The sequence below is a fragment of the Pseudopipra pipra genome, chromosome 2, assembly GCF_036250125.1.
Source record: "Pseudopipra pipra isolate bDixPip1 chromosome 2, bDixPip1.hap1, whole genome shotgun sequence".
In the NCBI taxonomy this organism is placed as follows: Eukaryota; Metazoa; Chordata; class Aves; order Passeriformes; family Pipridae; genus Pseudopipra; species Pseudopipra pipra.
In genome coordinates, this window is record NC_087550.1 from 31415014 (window position 1) to 31433810 (window position 18797).

The 18797-nt window shown below is 42.0% G+C and overlaps 1 protein-coding gene across 2 annotated transcripts in view; it reads right to left on the reverse strand.

Annotated features, from left to right (window-relative positions):
* NARS2 (asparaginyl-tRNA synthetase 2, mitochondrial) overlaps positions 1-18797 on the reverse strand; it is a 52515-nt gene that overhangs the window by 4408 nt on the left and 29310 nt on the right. The window contains exons 7-13 of one of the 2 annotated variants that reach the window (XM_064644882.1): positions 16325-16457; positions 9785-9883; positions 9311-9354; positions 7398-7464; positions 5717-5854; positions 4499-4596; positions 2267-2293 (exon numbers count right to left, since the gene is read on the reverse strand). In XM_064644882.1, the coding sequence (XP_064500952.1) occupies positions 2267-2293; positions 4499-4596; positions 5717-5854; positions 7398-7464; positions 9311-9354; positions 9785-9883; positions 16325-16457 (606 nt within the window). The remainder of the gene's footprint in view (positions 1-2266; positions 2294-4498; positions 4597-5716; positions 5855-7397; positions 7465-9310; positions 9355-9784; positions 9884-16324; positions 16458-18797) is intronic. The other variant, XM_064644883.1, reaches the window with a different exon arrangement.

Sequence of the window (18797 nt, forward strand, 5' to 3'; positions counted from 1 at the left end):
GTCTTCTTCATCCAGAGCAGAAGCAGGGCCAAGACAACACAGTAACATCCATTTGAAGATGGCAGACACCACCTGCTCTGCCACTGTGTACTTTCACCAGTGTCACACCAGATGATCAGAAAGGCACCTGGACTGTAAAGTATGAGACAATCTTCTCCACTGATGTGCATCATGATGATCAGAGTAAGGAAATGGGTGCCTTACGTGCAGGAAGACTGTCTGAAATGCTGTTCTAGCTGATGGTAGTGATTGTTCATTATTACAAAGTACCCACTGTGTTACTTTTAAGCTGGCACTTGGAGGCTGTAAAAGCGGACCTGATCCTGTTTGCAAGGAATATGCTTAATACTCCCCTGGTCACAGAGAAAGCAAGTGACTTTCCAGAGTAAACTCTGATCACTCGGCTTTCCCACCTCACTTACGCAGACCTCTCAGTTTAGCCAAGATCATCATCTACAGCACTGAGCTCTTTTCTATCTACAGGTCAAAGGAAGAAGTGTGAAAATAAGATAAAATAACTGCAAAATCAAGCCAAATACTTCTCCAACTCATACTCTTTTTGGAAAGAAACCTGCACAACAGGAAAGGTGTAGTGTACTGAACAAGATTCAGAGGCGTTTGACCATGTCACTTTATCTACTTTTTTGTGAAAGTTTTCTAAAAGGTAGGAATGGCAAGAAGCAGAGCAGCATTTCAGATCACCAGTTACCTCTTTGCCCTACGATTTTCCCACAAGCAAGGCACTCCTAAAGCTGTCCTAGAAACAGTCAGATTCCACAATATCCTCATGTTTAGTGGGAGAAGAAAACAGGTAGAATCAGATACATCAATGGTTAAGGGGCTTCAAAAGGGATCACATTCTAAAGTCAGCAAATATTATATTTAAAAAGGAATGACTCAACTATTCTTCAAGGAGTTTGCGAGCCAGCTTTGGAAACTCAATTCAATCACTAAATTAGAAGAGATTAATTTCAGTCTCTCCTGCCATCTCCACTGAAAAGATGGATGCTGGCAAACCACCTACCAGTTTTCTGGCAGATTTTGGACTGCAGTGCAGAAGCATCCAGAATTACTCCTATCCTGCACCTTTCTAGGACACTAGACCCTGCTATGGTAGGCGGTAACAATAGCTTTAATCTTCTCTGGGATGTTACATTATCTGTGATGGAGTAGAGTTAATAAAGGAGGAAAGAGTCTCCAAAACAAGATTACAGGAGGAAGAGTTTCCAGAATGTGATTGCTATTATCACATGAAAATGCACATAGGGAACAGGCCATGTCTTAATCTTCTCTTGAGGGAAGCATGAGGCAGGGCTGCACTATCTTAGTATGCTGGAAGGCTCTGCTGTTGAACATCAGACTTCCTGCTGTATTTCAGCATCTAACCACACAACTTATACCCTTGTTCAGGATAATCCTTCCCTCACATGAAGGGATATGGTGTATTCTGGCCCATAAATACAAATAACAAAGGAAGACATTTAATTCACCCTGTTTGCAAATGGATGATGTAAAGATCTGCCATATACTGTGCTATTCCTAAGTGATTTCATATTGTGGGAAGTGGAGAGTGAGGAATCCTACACTTACTCTTTTTTCAAGACAGCCTCCTTAATGATCAATCCCAATATTGCAGAATATTTGAATATACTCTTCTAAATTTAAAATTCTTTGCACTAGCACTCTCTCAGTAGCTATGACAAAGTACATACCAAGAAACGCTTGTCAAGAAGAACACTAAGAACCTCCTGTCGTTTTAAGAGGTTAAACTGATAATTCAAAGGTTGATCTGTCTCCTTAGGAAGACAGCTTTAATTGCTTTAACCACTTTGTTAGGGAAGATTTTTCGACCCAATTGTCCTGTCAATTGCAAAGGGTTGCAATTCATAGGGTTGTTAAAGGTCACAAATTGCTTGTGGTTCTGTAACCTGTTTATCTCATGCATGGTGGTCAGAACCTATTCAACTTCCAACACAGCCTAAAGATTTAATATCAAAAATTATTATGGGTTGTAAATGAATGCATTTCATGCAATCCTGAAAGGAATGACCCGTGCTGTGAGTGGACAAATGGGAAGGATAAACTAAGCAGCATTAAACTTTGTTTAAATGAACTGTCTGTTCCATCTAGACTGGCAGTAGTGATGGCAGGGCAACTGGGCCAAAAAATGTTCCCTCAAGAACAGAATAAAAAAAAAAAAGATAAATAGTTGTTTAAAGAGTCTCAAAAGAAGAAATATAGCTTGCAGAGCAAGATAGCATCTTACCATTGGTAGGCATCTGTGAGTCCTAATCTGTGAAACAAACAAAAAATTTCCTTGTAAGTAAAAGGAACACAGTTGATCTGCACAAGCCTGGAAGAGAATGCTACAAGAAAACGGAGAGTGTGTGACTACACCCAGTCCAAAAAGGAAAGGCAGGAAATGAAGGGAAATAAAGGGAAGACATGATCAGTGGCTGCCAGTTCTGGTAACTGGTAGACAATCTTGAACAGATTCCCAACATGCTTCATAAAATGCCAAGTTTGTTTTGTCAACATACAGGATTGATCCCACCTTCACGCAAAGACTTGTACGTATTTGTAACTTTAAGCATATTGGTAAACTCTGCTTGTGAATGTTTGGAGTTTATGGGCCTGAATATTAAATTTACAATGACATGCAGCCAACCTCATTTATGGGTGAGTCAAAATGTCTTCCCTATGTGGCTCCCATTTCATAGTGCACAAAACCACTGAACTCCTGTAGCTTTATTAATGTATGCCAACTTCTGTAATGTCTTTTTCTCATCACCACTTGTAAAACTTCTCTCCTTTTCTTGCCCTGGCATAAACTGAGCAAAGTTTTAGGCTTTTTTTCTGTTTCTCTGAACATGAACAGAAAATCCAGCAGTTAAAGAGAGACCACTTCTCCCATCTTCAGTGCACTGCAGCTGTCCCTGACTTGGCCTTGGAGAGCTATTGTATGAAGCATGTATAAGGAGACAAGAATCCTCTTCGTTATCTCTAAGGTTATGCTGGGTCTGCAGGAAACAGAATTTAAAAGCCTAAACAAAGTATTTGGCTCAGCAAAATCAGATCCTGAGGACTCAAAATTGAGAAAAGTATGTGAAAGGAGGTGTGATTTTTCCAGGCCTTCTTCAATGCAGAGCTGTGCTCTAAGGTCACTGAAGTCACACCCCATTTGTAGCTTGAAATACTTTCTATGACTTTCCTGATAAACAAGAAACTCTGGCTTCGAACTCCATATGGACCCTCCTCCAGCCCCACAACTTGAGGACTGTGGACTCTAGATCTTACTTGCAAAAAATTTAGAGTGAAAAACTGCAGCAGGCAACATTGTTCTTTACATCAGCTGAAGCATGCCTGCTTCAGAGAGCTCACAGGGAGAGTAGCAGGAAGCACAGGGAATATCATCATCCTACACTAAAAATGGAGAATCAATCTTCTGGTGATTTTAATTGCCTTGTGCCTTTTGGATTCATTATGTTGAAATGGATATTGCTTTTCTTCACTCACCAGATATATCTGTGTGAGCATGTGGCTGATTTCAGCAACAAATTAATTCCCAGTGTGCAAATAGTATTACCCTGGGATTAATCCTCCCCCAGAATCGCTTTGTACAAGTGTATGACTGGGCAAGTAGAAATGTTCAAGTGTTGGATGAGACTTTGCACAACCTGATCTAGTGGAAGGTGTCCCTGGCCATGGCAGGTGGGTTGGAAGTTGGAACTAGATGGTCTTTAAGCTCCCTTCCAACCCAAATCTTTCTGTGATTCTACAAAAGGTTCCTTTGAACAATCAGACAGTACTTATCTATGGAGAATTATCCCATCTATAATGTCTATTATTGTTAACTAAACAGCAGCTTTGATATTCTGACATGGAATTTAGCCTAAAATTACTCAGTCACGTGATCTTTGGCAGTGGTGAAAAAGTCTATATGACACAGTTAGGTCTCAGGCACTTCCAGTGAAGCTTTCCACCAAAGTGGAAACCATATTCTCTGAAATGACACCAGTCACCAAGGCCAGCTGCATCACAGCTAGCCAAGTTTCCGACCAAAACTGCAGTTCCTCAGTTACACAGCGTGATGACAAATGTATCTGTCTACACGACAACTTCCACCTTCACAATTCACTCTCAGCCACAAAAACTGTGAAGAAAAGGCTCAAGGATGAAGTGCCTCTCATCAGATCCTGTACCAGATAGTCCCAGCAGAGCTGAGGCATTCAGCTGCCCTGGCCTCCTAGCATAAAGTAAACTTTTCTTCTCTGATGAGCTAAAACAGAGAGGCCATTTGCATACCTCCAACAGAAGCATAAGAACTTCTTCACCAGTTTGCAATCATCTACTCGTAAAAATAGATATCACAAAGACAAAAATAGGCTTTTAAATACTATTGGTTGACCTTCCACTCCTCTGTCTTGCCAACCACCGTGGGCTGCTCAAACACTCTCCTGAGCAGGCTAGTCACCTGGCACCTGCAGGTTTTCCATACCTCTGTAAGCGTGATTCGAGGAAGGGCAGTCGCTCTTCTCTCAAGCTGCCTCCACACAACTCCCCTATTCCTGGTACGAGGAGATCAACAGCTGCAACCTTAAAAGAAAGAAAACTAGTTGAAGTCATGCCCCATAGCCACACAGTGACTGGCAGAAGTACAGTTGATGCTGATGGTTGGTTGTAAAACCCTACTGTAATTCTTCCAGAGTCTGTGACACTTAGGTAAGTTATTTGCACATACTTGAAAAGTCTCTTGTTGACAGAAAGCTGGGAGGAAATTTTGCAAGGATAAACTTCAGTAAATCTACAGAAAACCTAAACAACAGCAGTGATGTTCCACACTGAGAACATCTACAGCAAGTGGTTTGAACTGAATCTCACTAAGTTACTCTAGTCACAACCTGTGCGGGGTTATAAAGAACCCAACAGCAGCTCACAAGACAGCAAAGACACGTGGGCAAGTTTCCTGAAGCCCTGATTCCCTGCTCTGATGCTGTAGCTTGTGTTCAGCCTTATCTACCCCCATTCCTTGGGCCAGCTCTAGTGGATATGGTATCAATGCCACTCATGTATTGGATCCAACTATTAGGATCCAAGTGATACCACTTAGGCTCCTAGGTTTGAGTTGGCTGTCTTCTCTGTTTTGTCTTCTAGGATTACTTTTCTTATCCCACAGCTGAAGTGGTTCTAGAACTAAAGCCACTGAAGTGAAAGTGGTACATGGTAGGGTAGCTGTTCTTTGTAGCAGAAGCAATGCTTCAGATTGTCTCAGTTCAACTGGGAAATCACACCTTCAGAGCATGAGGCTTGTTGACAAAGAGCTTACTTCCTGTGCCCATGTGCTATTTGAGCATTACATGGATGCTACATTTGGATGACAAGAGAATCACAGACTGCTTCAAGCCATGCAATTCTAGGCATTTCACCTAATAGTACAGAAGTTTACCAGGAAAAGAAATAAACTATGGCAAACTTGTCTTAAGGGAATTAAGCTAAAACTTAACACTATCCCATCTCCTGAATCTTCTCCCTCCTGTTGTTCCTGCTTTGGGGATTTCTTCTACAATATGAAAAGAACCAGACAGGATTGTCATGTCTTTTCTTAGACTTCTTGCACAGAGGCCCAGCAGATGATTATTTTCATCAGTCTATCTATCAGTAGGCCAAGACATATGCTTAGCCATAAAAGCAGTGGAAGTGTGATCCATGGACTCACTGTGTGTTGAGGTCCATCTTCATTGTCCCGCATGTAGAAAGGCTTGAGGTCATATGGGTAGTTAATCACAAACACAGGAATCTCACCACAGTGCTTCACTAGGTACTTTTCATGTTCTGTTTGGAGGTCACAGCCCCACTGCAAAGACAGCAAAGGGAACCTGGGAACCTGCCTTCGAGTATCTTGCCCATGGCAAGAGACCCAGCAAAATCCCCGTGTAGAAGATGTGGAGCTTTGAATAACATGAAACCAAGCACAGCAGCTTTTCATACAGGTCACTGGGAAAGTCTGCTAAGAAGACAGTTTCACAAGGTTTAAGGCACAGCAAAGCATGGAAAATAATATGATTTAACTTCACAGAGCAAGGCCAGATCAAACCCAAGCATCTGGTATCAAATCAGAAAAAAATCCCAAACAAACAAGCAAAAAACTCCACAAAATCAGCTCCCAAAAAACACCCCACCACACAAATAAACAAAACCAATCAACCAACCCCAAAAATCAAGACCCAAACCACACTCCATATATCTAAAGAGAAATAGGCACCTATCCAAAGTCAGATTATTTGACCCCGCAAACTGGCCTTATTTCAGTATTACCTTTGGTATATAGAAAGCAGCTTTTCTGGGCTGATCCCCTCTTTCCTGCTGTGTTACATGTTACATTAAGTCTCACTTAAGAAAACCCAGCATCCTATTAAATTCTTTGTTATCAGAAACCTCAGACATTTGCAATGCCCCTCACTTTTCCTTTCTTCCACTGATGTTATAAATTTTGTGGCTTTTGACTTGAGATCTCAAGTCCATTTATAGGACATGCAAAGAATATTGGAGGAGTAGAAAGGGAAGACTGGAACAGACCTCCCACAGATTCTCTTCATCTGAAAATATCCCAAGTTCGCTGTCTCAGATCAAGGTAGTACAGACATGAGATCTGAGGTTCTACACCCACCGGTATGCACAGATGAAACAGTTACCCAACTGGCTAAAAAGGTGGCTTCGGCCAGAGGATTATTTTCCTCAAGGCATCAGAATGAGATAACAATTAAAGAGTATACACATGAGGCGAGCACCACCACAAATGCTGTCCCATACTGGGGTGTGTGTGTGTGTGTTTGAAATTGTGCAAAATATGATTTTTAGAAAACCACAGTGTTAGAAAGACTAACATGTTATTTTTTTTCCCAGTCAACATCTATGCTTTGGAAAGAAAAGGGATTCCCTTTACATACATCTAGACTACATGGTATTTTGACATAGTATTGGCTTATTAATTGTTGTCAGACTTTTGGTGCTACCTTATTATATTTCCTTTATTTGAGGACTATTGCAGCAACTCTTCTTAGATGATTGCTACTGAATCTGCAACACTCCCAGCACTACTCACACACAGGAAAGAGAAGTGCCTTTGCTGAAGTCTTGGTCCTTCAACAGCACAGTCATCACTTCCTTCCCTGAAAGCGTTACGTGTTGTTCTGCTACAGATCTCACTCCTTATATTGCTCCCATTTCAACCCCAAAGGCCAAAAGTTTCACCTGGGTGATAACCCACAAACACCCCAGAAGGCAGATAATCTGTGCCAAGTAACAGCTCTTGTGGTATCAGAAAGAAAGGAGATTCTATACAGTTCAGGCTGTGCACATGAACAGGCACAGGGACAAGCCACCTGGCAACAACCTACCTCTGGCTTGAAAGTGAAAGTTTGAGAAGCTTGCTTCAAAATTTCCACTGCTTCACTGTATGAAATTCTGCAAGAGGAGAAAAAAAAAAAGCCTTTAAGATAACTATGAAAGGAATAACAAAGTTTTCTGGACAAGTGCCATGCTGGGAAAAATAAGGAGGCACTTCCCCACCACCATGCCAACTTGTGTGTAATGTCAGACTTCCCAGCAATGCTTCTTTGGACAGAAACCAAAAAGCATTTTATATGGCAAGAACCCTATGTTTTCCTGTGCTTCAGCTACATGCTGGGCAGGAAGTGCTAAGCTCTCAACACTTCTGCATTATTGCAATGTTGCATGTCAGTCAAAAGTGAGCTCTGCAGAGAATTGCTTCATAGAAATTTGTGGATTTTTTTTAAAGAAAACAATGTGCTCTCATCAGCATAGCTACAACAACATAGCTCTAGCTCAGGGTGTGTTAGGCAAAAATAACAGCCCAGGGTGCGAAGCTCTTGTCGCTCAAATGTTTCCACTTTGCTTTGCAAAACCCATGAGATTTATTTGCAGCAATGTTTCTCTACTGCTCTGTCAGACTTGGGAGCAGATTCTCCACTGATTTCCATCAGCACAAAAGAACAGCATCATGGCCATGCAAACAGAAAAACTGCAGTGAATGATTGCGCCAGGTTTGATAACTGGAAATCAAGACTCAGTGGAAAAGACTTTGGCTGACAAGTTTTCCACATACCAAGCAAAATGTCATGGACAGAGGAATAACCTGATACTATACAACAGAACTATATAACAGAACTATACACTATATAACAGAAAGAATAACCTGATCACTATAATTTCATCTTTCTGTATCATTGGCTAAATCCAATTATAAACAAAATTCTCTAAGGAGCATGAGCTCTTTACACACAGCTACAAGGTTTCACTAACACAGGGAAGGCTTCTGGAGGAAATACCTCAAGAAGGAATATATTGCTCCATGTGTTTGGGTTATGTCAGGCCACAGTCCAAATGAGGTATATCACTGGCACAGGTTCAACGCATGTAACTGATGTGTGTAAGCCAGGAATGCCCCAGATCTGCCAGCAGCTGATGAAGAGAGAGAGAGAGAGGGAGAAAGAGATGTTCTGACTCTCTCTCTTTTTCCTTGGACCATGGGAGAAGCTGAGTGGCAACTCTGTCCTCTCAGAAATATCAGTTAGGTCCAAAGAGAGGACTGAAATGGGGAGATGGTAACTTCTCTGAGGTCTTCCATGGTGCTGTTGCAGACAGAGAAAGACACAGGGAGGATCTATCACGATCCTATTGCCCAAGTGTGGCTGTAGCTGCTTAATAGGACAACCAGTGCTGGGCTGAGCAGACCTACAGTGTTCTGTGGGACAAATGGAGAGCTCCACTATTTGAAGACATAGGCAAGAGTAAGGAAGAAGGTATTCTTGAGGGCCAGTAAGGGAAACCCAAACCCTTCAATTCTTTAGCACACATAGAACTGGGAATAGAAATAGGAGTTGCACAACCAACTGGGAATAGAAAAAAAAAGTTGGAATTTTTAAATATCATAAAATACTTCTATAAAAAGGGAGCCACTGGAGTGGAGATGTGATTGAAAGAAGAGCACCAAGACCAAAACCAAGCAAGATAGTGAGCAAACCACTGTGCAAGTACATGCTGGAAGGAGGATACAGTTATAGAAAGAGGATCTCGTCCAGGGGAGCAAGAGCCAAAGGTCAGCAGATTCAGATGTCAGTCTCATGCTGAGATGAAAGGGTAATGACAAACAGTAAAAGGGAACTGCAATTCATGCTCCTTTGGAGATATTATGCTAACCCAAAAGATACTGAGTTGTGAAAGAACATATACAAAATAGGAACTCTTTCCCCAAAAGCCCTCTTCCAGATCATTTTGAAATAGTACTTACGTCACAAATTTGTTCTTCAGTATTTGTTCCAACCTGTCCTTGGTCAAAAAAAGAAAAACATAAACATATAAAGATACTCTTAAGGGTTCAGGGGCCCAGAGGAAACTCAGAAAAGTGATTTTCCTCTATATTTGAATTTGTAGGACTGCATTCTGATCTAGATATGGGTCAAAATCCACTCCCAGCCATTCAGTGCTAAAAGAGTACCCGATTATTGAAGGTGATGATTCAGAGGCTGCCAGATGATGTGACAGCTACACTTCCACCATACTTGCTACTAGCTACAGAAAGCTGTGTATCCTCTCTCTGCTGGCCTGAACAATCACTTACGCTCAGGCTGACATTTAGCTCTTCAATTTCTTAACACAGGACAACACAGTAAAAAAAAGAATAATAAAAAAATCAGCCTCCCTATAGCCAAGAACCCCCAAAATGCACAACAGGATTGCAGCTCTTTCCTGTCACATGTATTACCTTCTGTGCAGGAGCTACATATTTATGAAAAAGTTCAACATCATGAGGACATCTGGAGAGCACAGTGCTTGTTACTGTCTTGAAAAGATCTTCCATAACCTAATAGAAAAAAGAGAAATGGATGAAAAATGAACACTGCTTAGGTGTCCCAGACTACAAATGAAACACAGTACACATCAGCCAAATGGTACAGAAGGAGCTTCTGTCCTTCTGCATAGTCAGACTGCATAAGAGGTTACCAGCTTGCTAATGCTCCTAATTAGCAGGCTTGCTTAGTAGTTGAAGAGGACTGGAACCTTTATTTCTACTATGGGTTTAGGACTTCAGTGTCTGCTGATGGCCTCAGTATCTTCAGTCAGGTATCTCCAGTGAAAAACAGCACAGCTGAAATATTCAAGCAGCAACCCTGGTCAGACAGACACATATTACAACCATTTGTGGAGACTGGTCTCAGATGAATTCTTAGTGAGGTATCTGTCCTGTAATGAGTCATTCTGGGTTTCTGCTTCGTTGTTAGAAAAAGCAGAACTAAAGGAAAAGAGAATAAACCTGTAGTGTGTAGAGCCAGCCCACCAAATGGATCCCAGCTAGAGAGATTCTGCAGAGTAAAAGCAAAGTGAAGATACACAGAGATGAGTAGAGAGCTAAAGCAGAGGACACATCAGTGCAGGGATGTTTGAGAAACTAAAAAGATGTGATTCCATTTCCCTAAACTAATGTGGATTAACTAAATGACATTATCATCCAATTTGGATATAGTTATCCAGTAAAACAGGCTTCACTCATTAAGAAATTAAAATGCCATTAAAAGCCCCCACATGCGATGCCATTTTCATCAACCTGTTGTAATTTTCTCTTTTGGTTAAGCAAAGCAGTCCATTCAGGACACTTGCTATTGTGCAGATTAAGTGTTCTCATGACTCCTCATAGTCTCACACCTGCACAAAGCAGGTAGTGGTACAACCTGTGGTATCAACTGATGATGGCCCCAATCCTTCTTCAAAATCACCCCCCTATTCTACCCTCCTTGGTAAGAACAGAACAACGCAGCTGGGCTGCACGTCACCTCAGCCTGGTATGGGACTAGGTTTTTCATAATAAAAAGTATCTCTGAAAATTCTGGCACATTCTTTTTTTTTTTTTTTTTTTTGTGAGCATAACAACCACTTCATTAATTGCAGGGTTGGGGGAAGCAAAGTATGCACCAATGACACTTAGGTGAGCAGCAGTCCCTAGACACAAGGCCCAGGGAAGACTAACTGTGAAAACACAAACCTGACATTCAGTCAGCAGATTAGAAGAAGCAGCAGCAGGTCTCTGCCTTACAAGCCCTTACAAGGAACCAGATCCTACAGGGTAAGAGGAACACAAGGCACAGAAATGAAGCAGCTGTGCTACTTACATAGCCTGTATGAGATGAGATTTCAGGCACATTGTTCAAACTCTTATGTTTGGATGAACATCTGTCACCTGGCCCAAGCTGCTGGAACACTACTCTGTGCTGAATAACCTCTGCATCCCACTAGCCTAGCAAAGCTGGTAAAGCAGTCCATTTTGACTCCTCTGGAGCCAAACTCAGACTCAACACTCTTGCATCAACCTGGGCCTTCTTTCTAAAAAGGGAAGATGCAAATAAAGGAACGGCATTATCATATGCAGATTAACAGTTTCACCCCTCCTGGTACTCAAACATAGAAGAAATGAAAAGCCAGCATTCCTGCTGCTGAGTGGCAAATAACCAAACAGTCAGCTTTGAACTTTCTTCAAAGTAGCTAGAACAAGGCTTATGCAAATGAAATCAGAAAACTTCTTGGCAATTCATCTGGTTTCACCAGGCAGAGACGAAGGGATTTTACATTAAGCTTCCTCTTTCTAGAAAATGAAAGTATCATCTGGTTTCAGAAAAGCATGTTGTTTAATTAGCACTTTTTTTCCTCACTGTGCGATAAAGTAACAATTAGGTTCCCACAGCATTCAACATGAGCAGCTTCCTCTTGTGGAAAAAAGATGTGGGTGGTATGGGAAAAACAATCGGGGAAATATTTCCAGGTCTGAGACTGAGGTTTTATCCTGGCAAAAAAACCCAGACACGTGGGTCATACACTGGCCTCGTCACTGCTCTTATTTATGCCAAACGTGTACTAGACACAAACAGTAGAGGGGGGGAAAAGAAAAGGAAAAAAAAAAAATCTCAAACTGAGAATTTATGTCTTTAAGCAGATAGTACAATGAAGGACTAGAAAGTGGGCAATAGGAGAAATGAGTGGAGAACTGTAACCACTGGCTTGCTGAATTGAGGGAAAACGTGAGCTGGAGATACAGGTGGAGTGATTGGTTTGAACATATCCTGAAAGAAACATGTTTGATAGGAGACTTATACAGGGAAAAAGGCATTGGAATCACAGCAAGTAGCTTATCTCAGCAGTGGGACTTCTGATGTCCCAAAAGCCCATTAATTTGGTTGCTTCATAATGGCAATGTGGAAACTGCTGGTAGGAGGGCAGACAAGAAGGACAGAGGTTAAAGCTTTTCCCCCTCCCTAAACACTACAGCTTTTCTCTCTTTATTTTCACCTTTCAAAGTTCAGCAGTATCAACCTTGGCCTTCTCCAATGCTGCTGTGTTACTCAATGGTTAACAGTTCAGTTTTAATTAGGAGCAGCTCCCAGGGGTATTGCTTAATTTTAACTTGGATCTTTTGATACTGCAACTTATCCTTTCCCAAATAAAATTATGATCAGAGTTGAAACAGGAAATCATCAATAAAACAGCAGTAAATGTCAGCAGCAGCAACTGGAGGTGCTGTGCACTCCAAGAAGAGTTCAAATCATCATCCCTGTTACATAAGACACTTTCAGAAAAATCGCATGACCCGCCAGTAGGATTTTTATTTATGTATTTACCTGAGGCATGCATATGGATGCAGTGTAGATCACAGGCTATTTACATATGAGACACCAGTGGAGCATTATTTCTTGCTCTCATGCTTGGACACACACACCGTACATGTGTGCCCGTATATACACACAGAGAGGGGAGGATTCCCATCTCATCTTGGTCATAAAATCTCCTCTCTCAGCTACACAACCAACAGCTCAGGACCCACTCTAGAGAAATGCTGTTTTAATGCAAGGAAGGAGACTTGTCTGTAGGACCCCTGCTCCACTGACCATTGAAGCTTGAATGCTGATATAAGTTAGGGAATACAGCAAGTCTCAGCTATGGCAGCTGGATGCCACTTCAGAGAAGGAACCTACAGTCCTGCAGATACCCCAGTGTCCCTAAAGAGTGCTGAGCAAGACACTTGGAGTAAACCTTTCCCACGTGATTACCAGTGTCTGTTCCCTTGAGACTGCAGTCAGATTTGCCCAAGTGCCTCAGCCTTAGCACTGAAGACAGAAAGAACGCTGAGTGCAAACTGTTCTGGAAATCAAATCACATACATGTTTCAGATCCAAACTCTCTGAAGCTGACACCCAAAATCAGTCCCACTGATTTCATTTCATGCCTGAACTCCCTTCTATAAATGGAGGTAATAATGCTCCATGTCACTAGGCTGTAATGACAGCAAATTAATTTTGATGAAGTACATAACCAGTGGAAGACAATACTTCTGCCCTCAGGACAGAGCTCAAATACTGAGCGTTAAATTGTATTCTCCATCTGAAAGAGATATATTCTTCATCCCTTAAAGAGACAGTGGTGCTAGGATGTGATCTTGTTAAGGAAGACTAACACTATGTATAAACTCCCAAAAATGCCATCAGGAAAATGCCTTCTGGCATTTCTTAATTTTACAGCCTAAATAATGTCTTTTTTAGCATAGCTTTGTATGCGTGTTTTATGAAATTCAATAAAGACTGTATCAAATGGCCTCTTTGAGACCCCATTAGTGTCAAGAGTGAAGTGGGATCCTTTAAATCTACTGCACTGCCAAGACAGTGGAATGAAAAACAGAAGATAACGGTCTACAGATACAGCTACATAACACGGCACTCAAGAGAGAGGGAGAGATTGACAACTGGCATCTCAGAGGACAAATGAAACTGGAGACCTTGGACCTCCAATACAGGTACTGGAGGGGAGATGACTCTAGATGGCCATGTCTGGAAGTCCAGACAATTCCACAATTGAACCTCTTCCACTGTCTACCTGACCTTCTTCTAACTCCTTCTCATCCAGTTTGGAGGAGAAAAGTGCCTTGGAGCAACCTGACCCAACTTCTTCACTTCACTTGTGGAAAGAGGCTACAGAGGTCTTTCCTTAGATACCCTTACATAGGAACCCTTAGGTACCCTGTAGAATAAAGCAGAAATACTATTATCCAGCCACGCAGCATAAAGTACTGCACTAAGCACATGGGACTTTCCACAGAAAGTATTATGAAACCAGTATTGTGAGAGTTGAAGCTTCTCTGTAGCACTAAAACACATTTTGGCAGAGAACAGAAATTTATATTGCATGATTAACACATAAGAGACTTTGCAAGAACTGTGCTACTAATTTAGGAATAACTGAGCACTGCTCTGTGCAATTACAGTGGGGAAAAAAGGCCAGTGCTCTAAGATTTCAGGCCCTTTGTTCCTAAATACATTTAACTTGGTTATTAAATTTCTTTTTTCCTTTTATTTCATAAGGAAAGCTATGTTTTTTTTGGAGCTTTGGCTGAAAGACCTCAAGGCCTCATCAGTGAATGGTAAACATCTACATCTTTATAGCAAGACTCTTTAATGGTGTACAAGCAAATACTTCAACATGTCCCTGAAGAAGCTGAGCATTCCCAGCATACTAGTTACTATTAGAGGTACTTAGTCCAAATGTTGAATATCAATTTCAAAAATAAATCTTAAACAATTCAGCTCTTTATGTGAGGACAAAGTTCAGATGGTAACCATGGCCAAGAGCCCCTGAGGCTTTCAACTGGGCGTTTTGCACCGAACAAAGAACTTGCAGATGACAACAGACAAACTGCCCAATGGGCAGATACATGAGAGAACATTGAATTTAGGTCAGTTGCACCAGGAAAGAAACTTGACTTCGGCTTTAGAGCAGCTGGCAGGTTTTTTTGTTGGTGTTTTTCTGTTTTTTTAAAGAGTGATTGCCCAATGATTTAAAAATAAACAAAATGGGAACTCCACTTCTGCAAATAAGAACACCCCAAAATTAAGGCTGTTGCAATGTAGACTCACTATGAGGAATGAAAAATGAAGGCTGCTAGGAGACTTTCTGTTATAGGGAGAGAAGCTTGTCAAAGACTTTAAGACAGAGGGAAGATGTGAAGAGAGCACAAGATGAGACTTCACAAGATACTTAGCAACAACAAAAGCCAAGACAAGGGGGGAAGTTCCTCCTTTCCCTACAAATAAAAGCCCTACACATTCCAGAACAATTCTCAGCCCTAATTCTCTGAACTGTCTGAACTGGTTGTCTATACTTCAAAAGACAAGCAATTACAGTTCTTGCACAGGATATGTTGATGCTGTGTTCAAGAGCTCAAACACCACTTAACAGAAGACCCTGCTTATTATGCTAGATAAAAGCAGTGAAGATTTCAATTAGCTCCTGATTGCCTAGAGAAACAGGACTCAGGAAGTAAGGTGAGAACATATACATATGCTATGTTCTAATAATACACAAAGTTGTTCTGGAGAAAAGGAGAGAGCAAAGAAAGAGCAGGATGCTACTAATGATGGAGCACAGATTCCCAGTGGTCAGTCCACACAGTCCAGTGCCATCCAGACATCCCTGACGTAGAAGCAGCACACAGAGCATGTCAGCTCTGCTGTCTGGCCATAGTCACTCAGCGATGTGTACGATCCAGGCTGAAGAAATGACCACCTGGATGTTATTTTATAAATCTGTAGCCAGTGTCTCAGGTATTTTTCTTTATAAGGCTGTTTCTCCAATAGCTTTCCAGGGAGCTTACCTGATAAACCAGAGTTTGTGAGGATGTTTACTCATAAGTCCTACTGGACATAAGCTGGCTTACATTGAGACTAGTAAAATGCATTAGCATCCATCATGTGGTTAAACTGCAACCGAGAGGTCAATCCCGAAAAATCAAAAGTCAACTGACTAAGGATTTCCTCCAGTCTTCTGCTAAAGCCACAGTGAACAGTGTATGCCAAAAACTGTTGTTTCTACTTCAGATTTCAATGCAGATTTCAGGGAGGTCTTTACAGACCACATCAAGGGACACACTGTACAAATACTGTTCGTTCACTGGAGAGGTGCTGAAGGTTTTGAAAGGGAGAGTGCCACTTTCATTAGCCCAGTCAAGCACATTTATACACTTCCTGGCAATACAGCAACTGTGCAGCTTCAGACGAGGGCTGTGTGCACCTGTATCTTCCCTTCCAAATCCCCTCTGTGGCCTCATCTCTGCTGAGCAAGTCCCAATCCTTGGGAAACCCCTGTGCAGCCTCTACTTGGTTCACACAGGGTGAGAGGAGCTGTGACCTCAGTTGAGGGTAGGGAGCACATCTCAAGGAGGAGGAAGAAGCTCTGGTACTGGTCCTGCACAGACATTTGGAGTGCCCACCTGCATGATGTCCTGCAGGCTTTCAGTGAAGGATAGCTCAGCCTCTACCATGTAGAACTCTGCCAGGTGCCGGCGACTCTGTGAGTTTTCCGCTCGGAATGTCGGACCAAAGGTGAACACGTGGGTAAAAGCGCTGCAAGGTGACAATAAACAGGTAGGTCAGGTTCAGCACACAAGTGAGTCTGTTACACCTAAAGCCCTCACTTTTATCTCAGGATCTAGAAACAATGATGTTTCTATTTCATCTTTGACCCGTTTAATGGCACTGCTGAATATGCCACTGTTATGTTCTTTTATCCAGACATGGAGAGGACTTATTCACACCTCTTCATGACTCAGGGAGGTTGCACACACAGTATTCAGCTTTCACTGTACACAAGTTGTGCTCAGGACACTTTATGCAACTGTGAGGGAAGAAAAAACAACATTCTGCGGAGCCAGATAACTGGAGAAGCACCCAGTCATCACAGCAGTCAGGCTCTCCTTGATCGCATCCTTTCTTGTTTCTTTGGCTGCAATGTCTGACCTTCACGGGTGCTGTGAGACCCCAGAGCACAACAGAGCAGAAAGGACCCTGCAGCTGGAGTTGCTGGGCTGGTGCAAACACGAAGGGGTGGCTGGTGAAGCCCAGCAGGATGGATGCACGGTGTATGGCTTGCAGTCCCCCTCTAGTGGCAAGACCGAAGTTTATTGCTGAAAGAGCCTTCGAGATAATCAACTGGGCATTGTCCACACACCTAAAAATGGCTCAGCTAAAGGGTCCCTACTGCAGAGAACACATGTGGGATATCGCTTGGTGCTAGAGCAACCAATGCAATTCTCCAGCCACCTTCTGGAGAGTCTATTTAAACACATCTTCTCTTGTTCTGCAGTCATGTCATGCTGTGTTTCTACTTCCCTTGTAAGAAACCTTCCTATCCAACACCAACACACCCTTAAAAGTTTTAGTTTTATGTGGGAAGCTGCACTACAAGCAATACCTTTTACACCACGGGCTATGAACACTTGGGCTCCTGGACATCCTCAAGCTAGCAAGAGCTTCCCAAGCAGATGCCATGACAGCAGTGTTTCCCCCCCTTGCTGCATGGGAAGCAAACCATGATTGGGGAAGAGAGTGAGCTGCTTCAGAAAAACCATGAACTGGGCAGCTGCTATCTTTAGTACATCTTTAACTTGATGTTATTTTCAGCTGTAGGCAGCATGTAAGAGAAAAAGAACCCAAGCAGTAGAGATTAAGCACAGTTTGACGCTCATGAAAGGATGCGTGCTAATAGCTGGGGTTGGCATTTGACTTGCATCTTGCTCTGCAAGCTTTCAATTTAAAGAGGATGTTCACTGAAGTTTCTGAACAGGCTAATTTTGTTAAACTGAAGTTTAAATAAACAACACTACAAAAAGCAGCATTTTTCCTTTGCCCCTTATGGAGACATCTGCGCTGCAAATAAAGGAACACACACATTCTGCTTCACTCATCTGTTTCCTCATGTCACATGTTGGTTAAAGGTTATGATCCAAAGAAAGAGCACTTTCTTTTTCCTTGAGTTGCTAGTAGTAAACACACCAGAAGAAAGTTTCAGGTCAAGACTCAATATGCAGCCTGCCTGTAGGTTTCTCTTCCCCATGGCTCTGCTTTCCCCCCTCCAAAAAACACACTTTCTGTCTCTACTTTGCCCCTGTACCTGCACTCTCTCATACATGACCACAGCATCTATGACTTTAACCAGATTTTGCAGCAAACATCTTTCCTCAAGCATCATTTTCAACATGCTTCTTCACTCTGCTGCCTTTCTTGCTTGCTACGATGTTACTGTGAAACTTCTGCTGTCTCTCGATCATCCTCTTTCAAACTGCCCTTTGCTATAGCGCCTATAAAACCTCATCAATGTTTAGATAATTGATGTACCAAGACTGTTACTCAATGCACAAGTCAGTATTATATCATACGTTCCTTGTGATCCCTCATCTGTAGCCACCTGTTGTCTTGGGTTATACAGAAACACATGTTCTTCCTCAACAAGGCCATTTTGGTTTGTTTTTTTCCCCTGCTCCTACTGCACCTGGCACAACAAGGTCTTGGATCCAAAGCTTAAGAGTCTCAACTGCTATAGCAGTACAAACAACAAATATGAAAGAATGAGTCATGCTGTCAAAATTGTTTTGTGTTTAAGGCAGAACTGGTCAAAAACTTTTGCTTGGCGGGTTGTGGAGTCTGGCCTGCCGTGGAAAACAGGAGATGCAGGTTCTTGTTCTATCTGTCCCGACATTTCAGGCTTTTGCTAAAATATTTCAATTTTAGGCTCTTCAGTTAAAGACAGAATTTTCCCTAAATACATGAATTTAGTCACAAGTTCAGTTTGTGGTTGAGCCAGGATCAGACACAAGACAAAAATATTTTGAAATGCCTGCAATTGCTGAAGTACCCATTCAGGTCTGCTCAGTTTGATGTGCAGGTTTCTAATCTCTCACTGATATG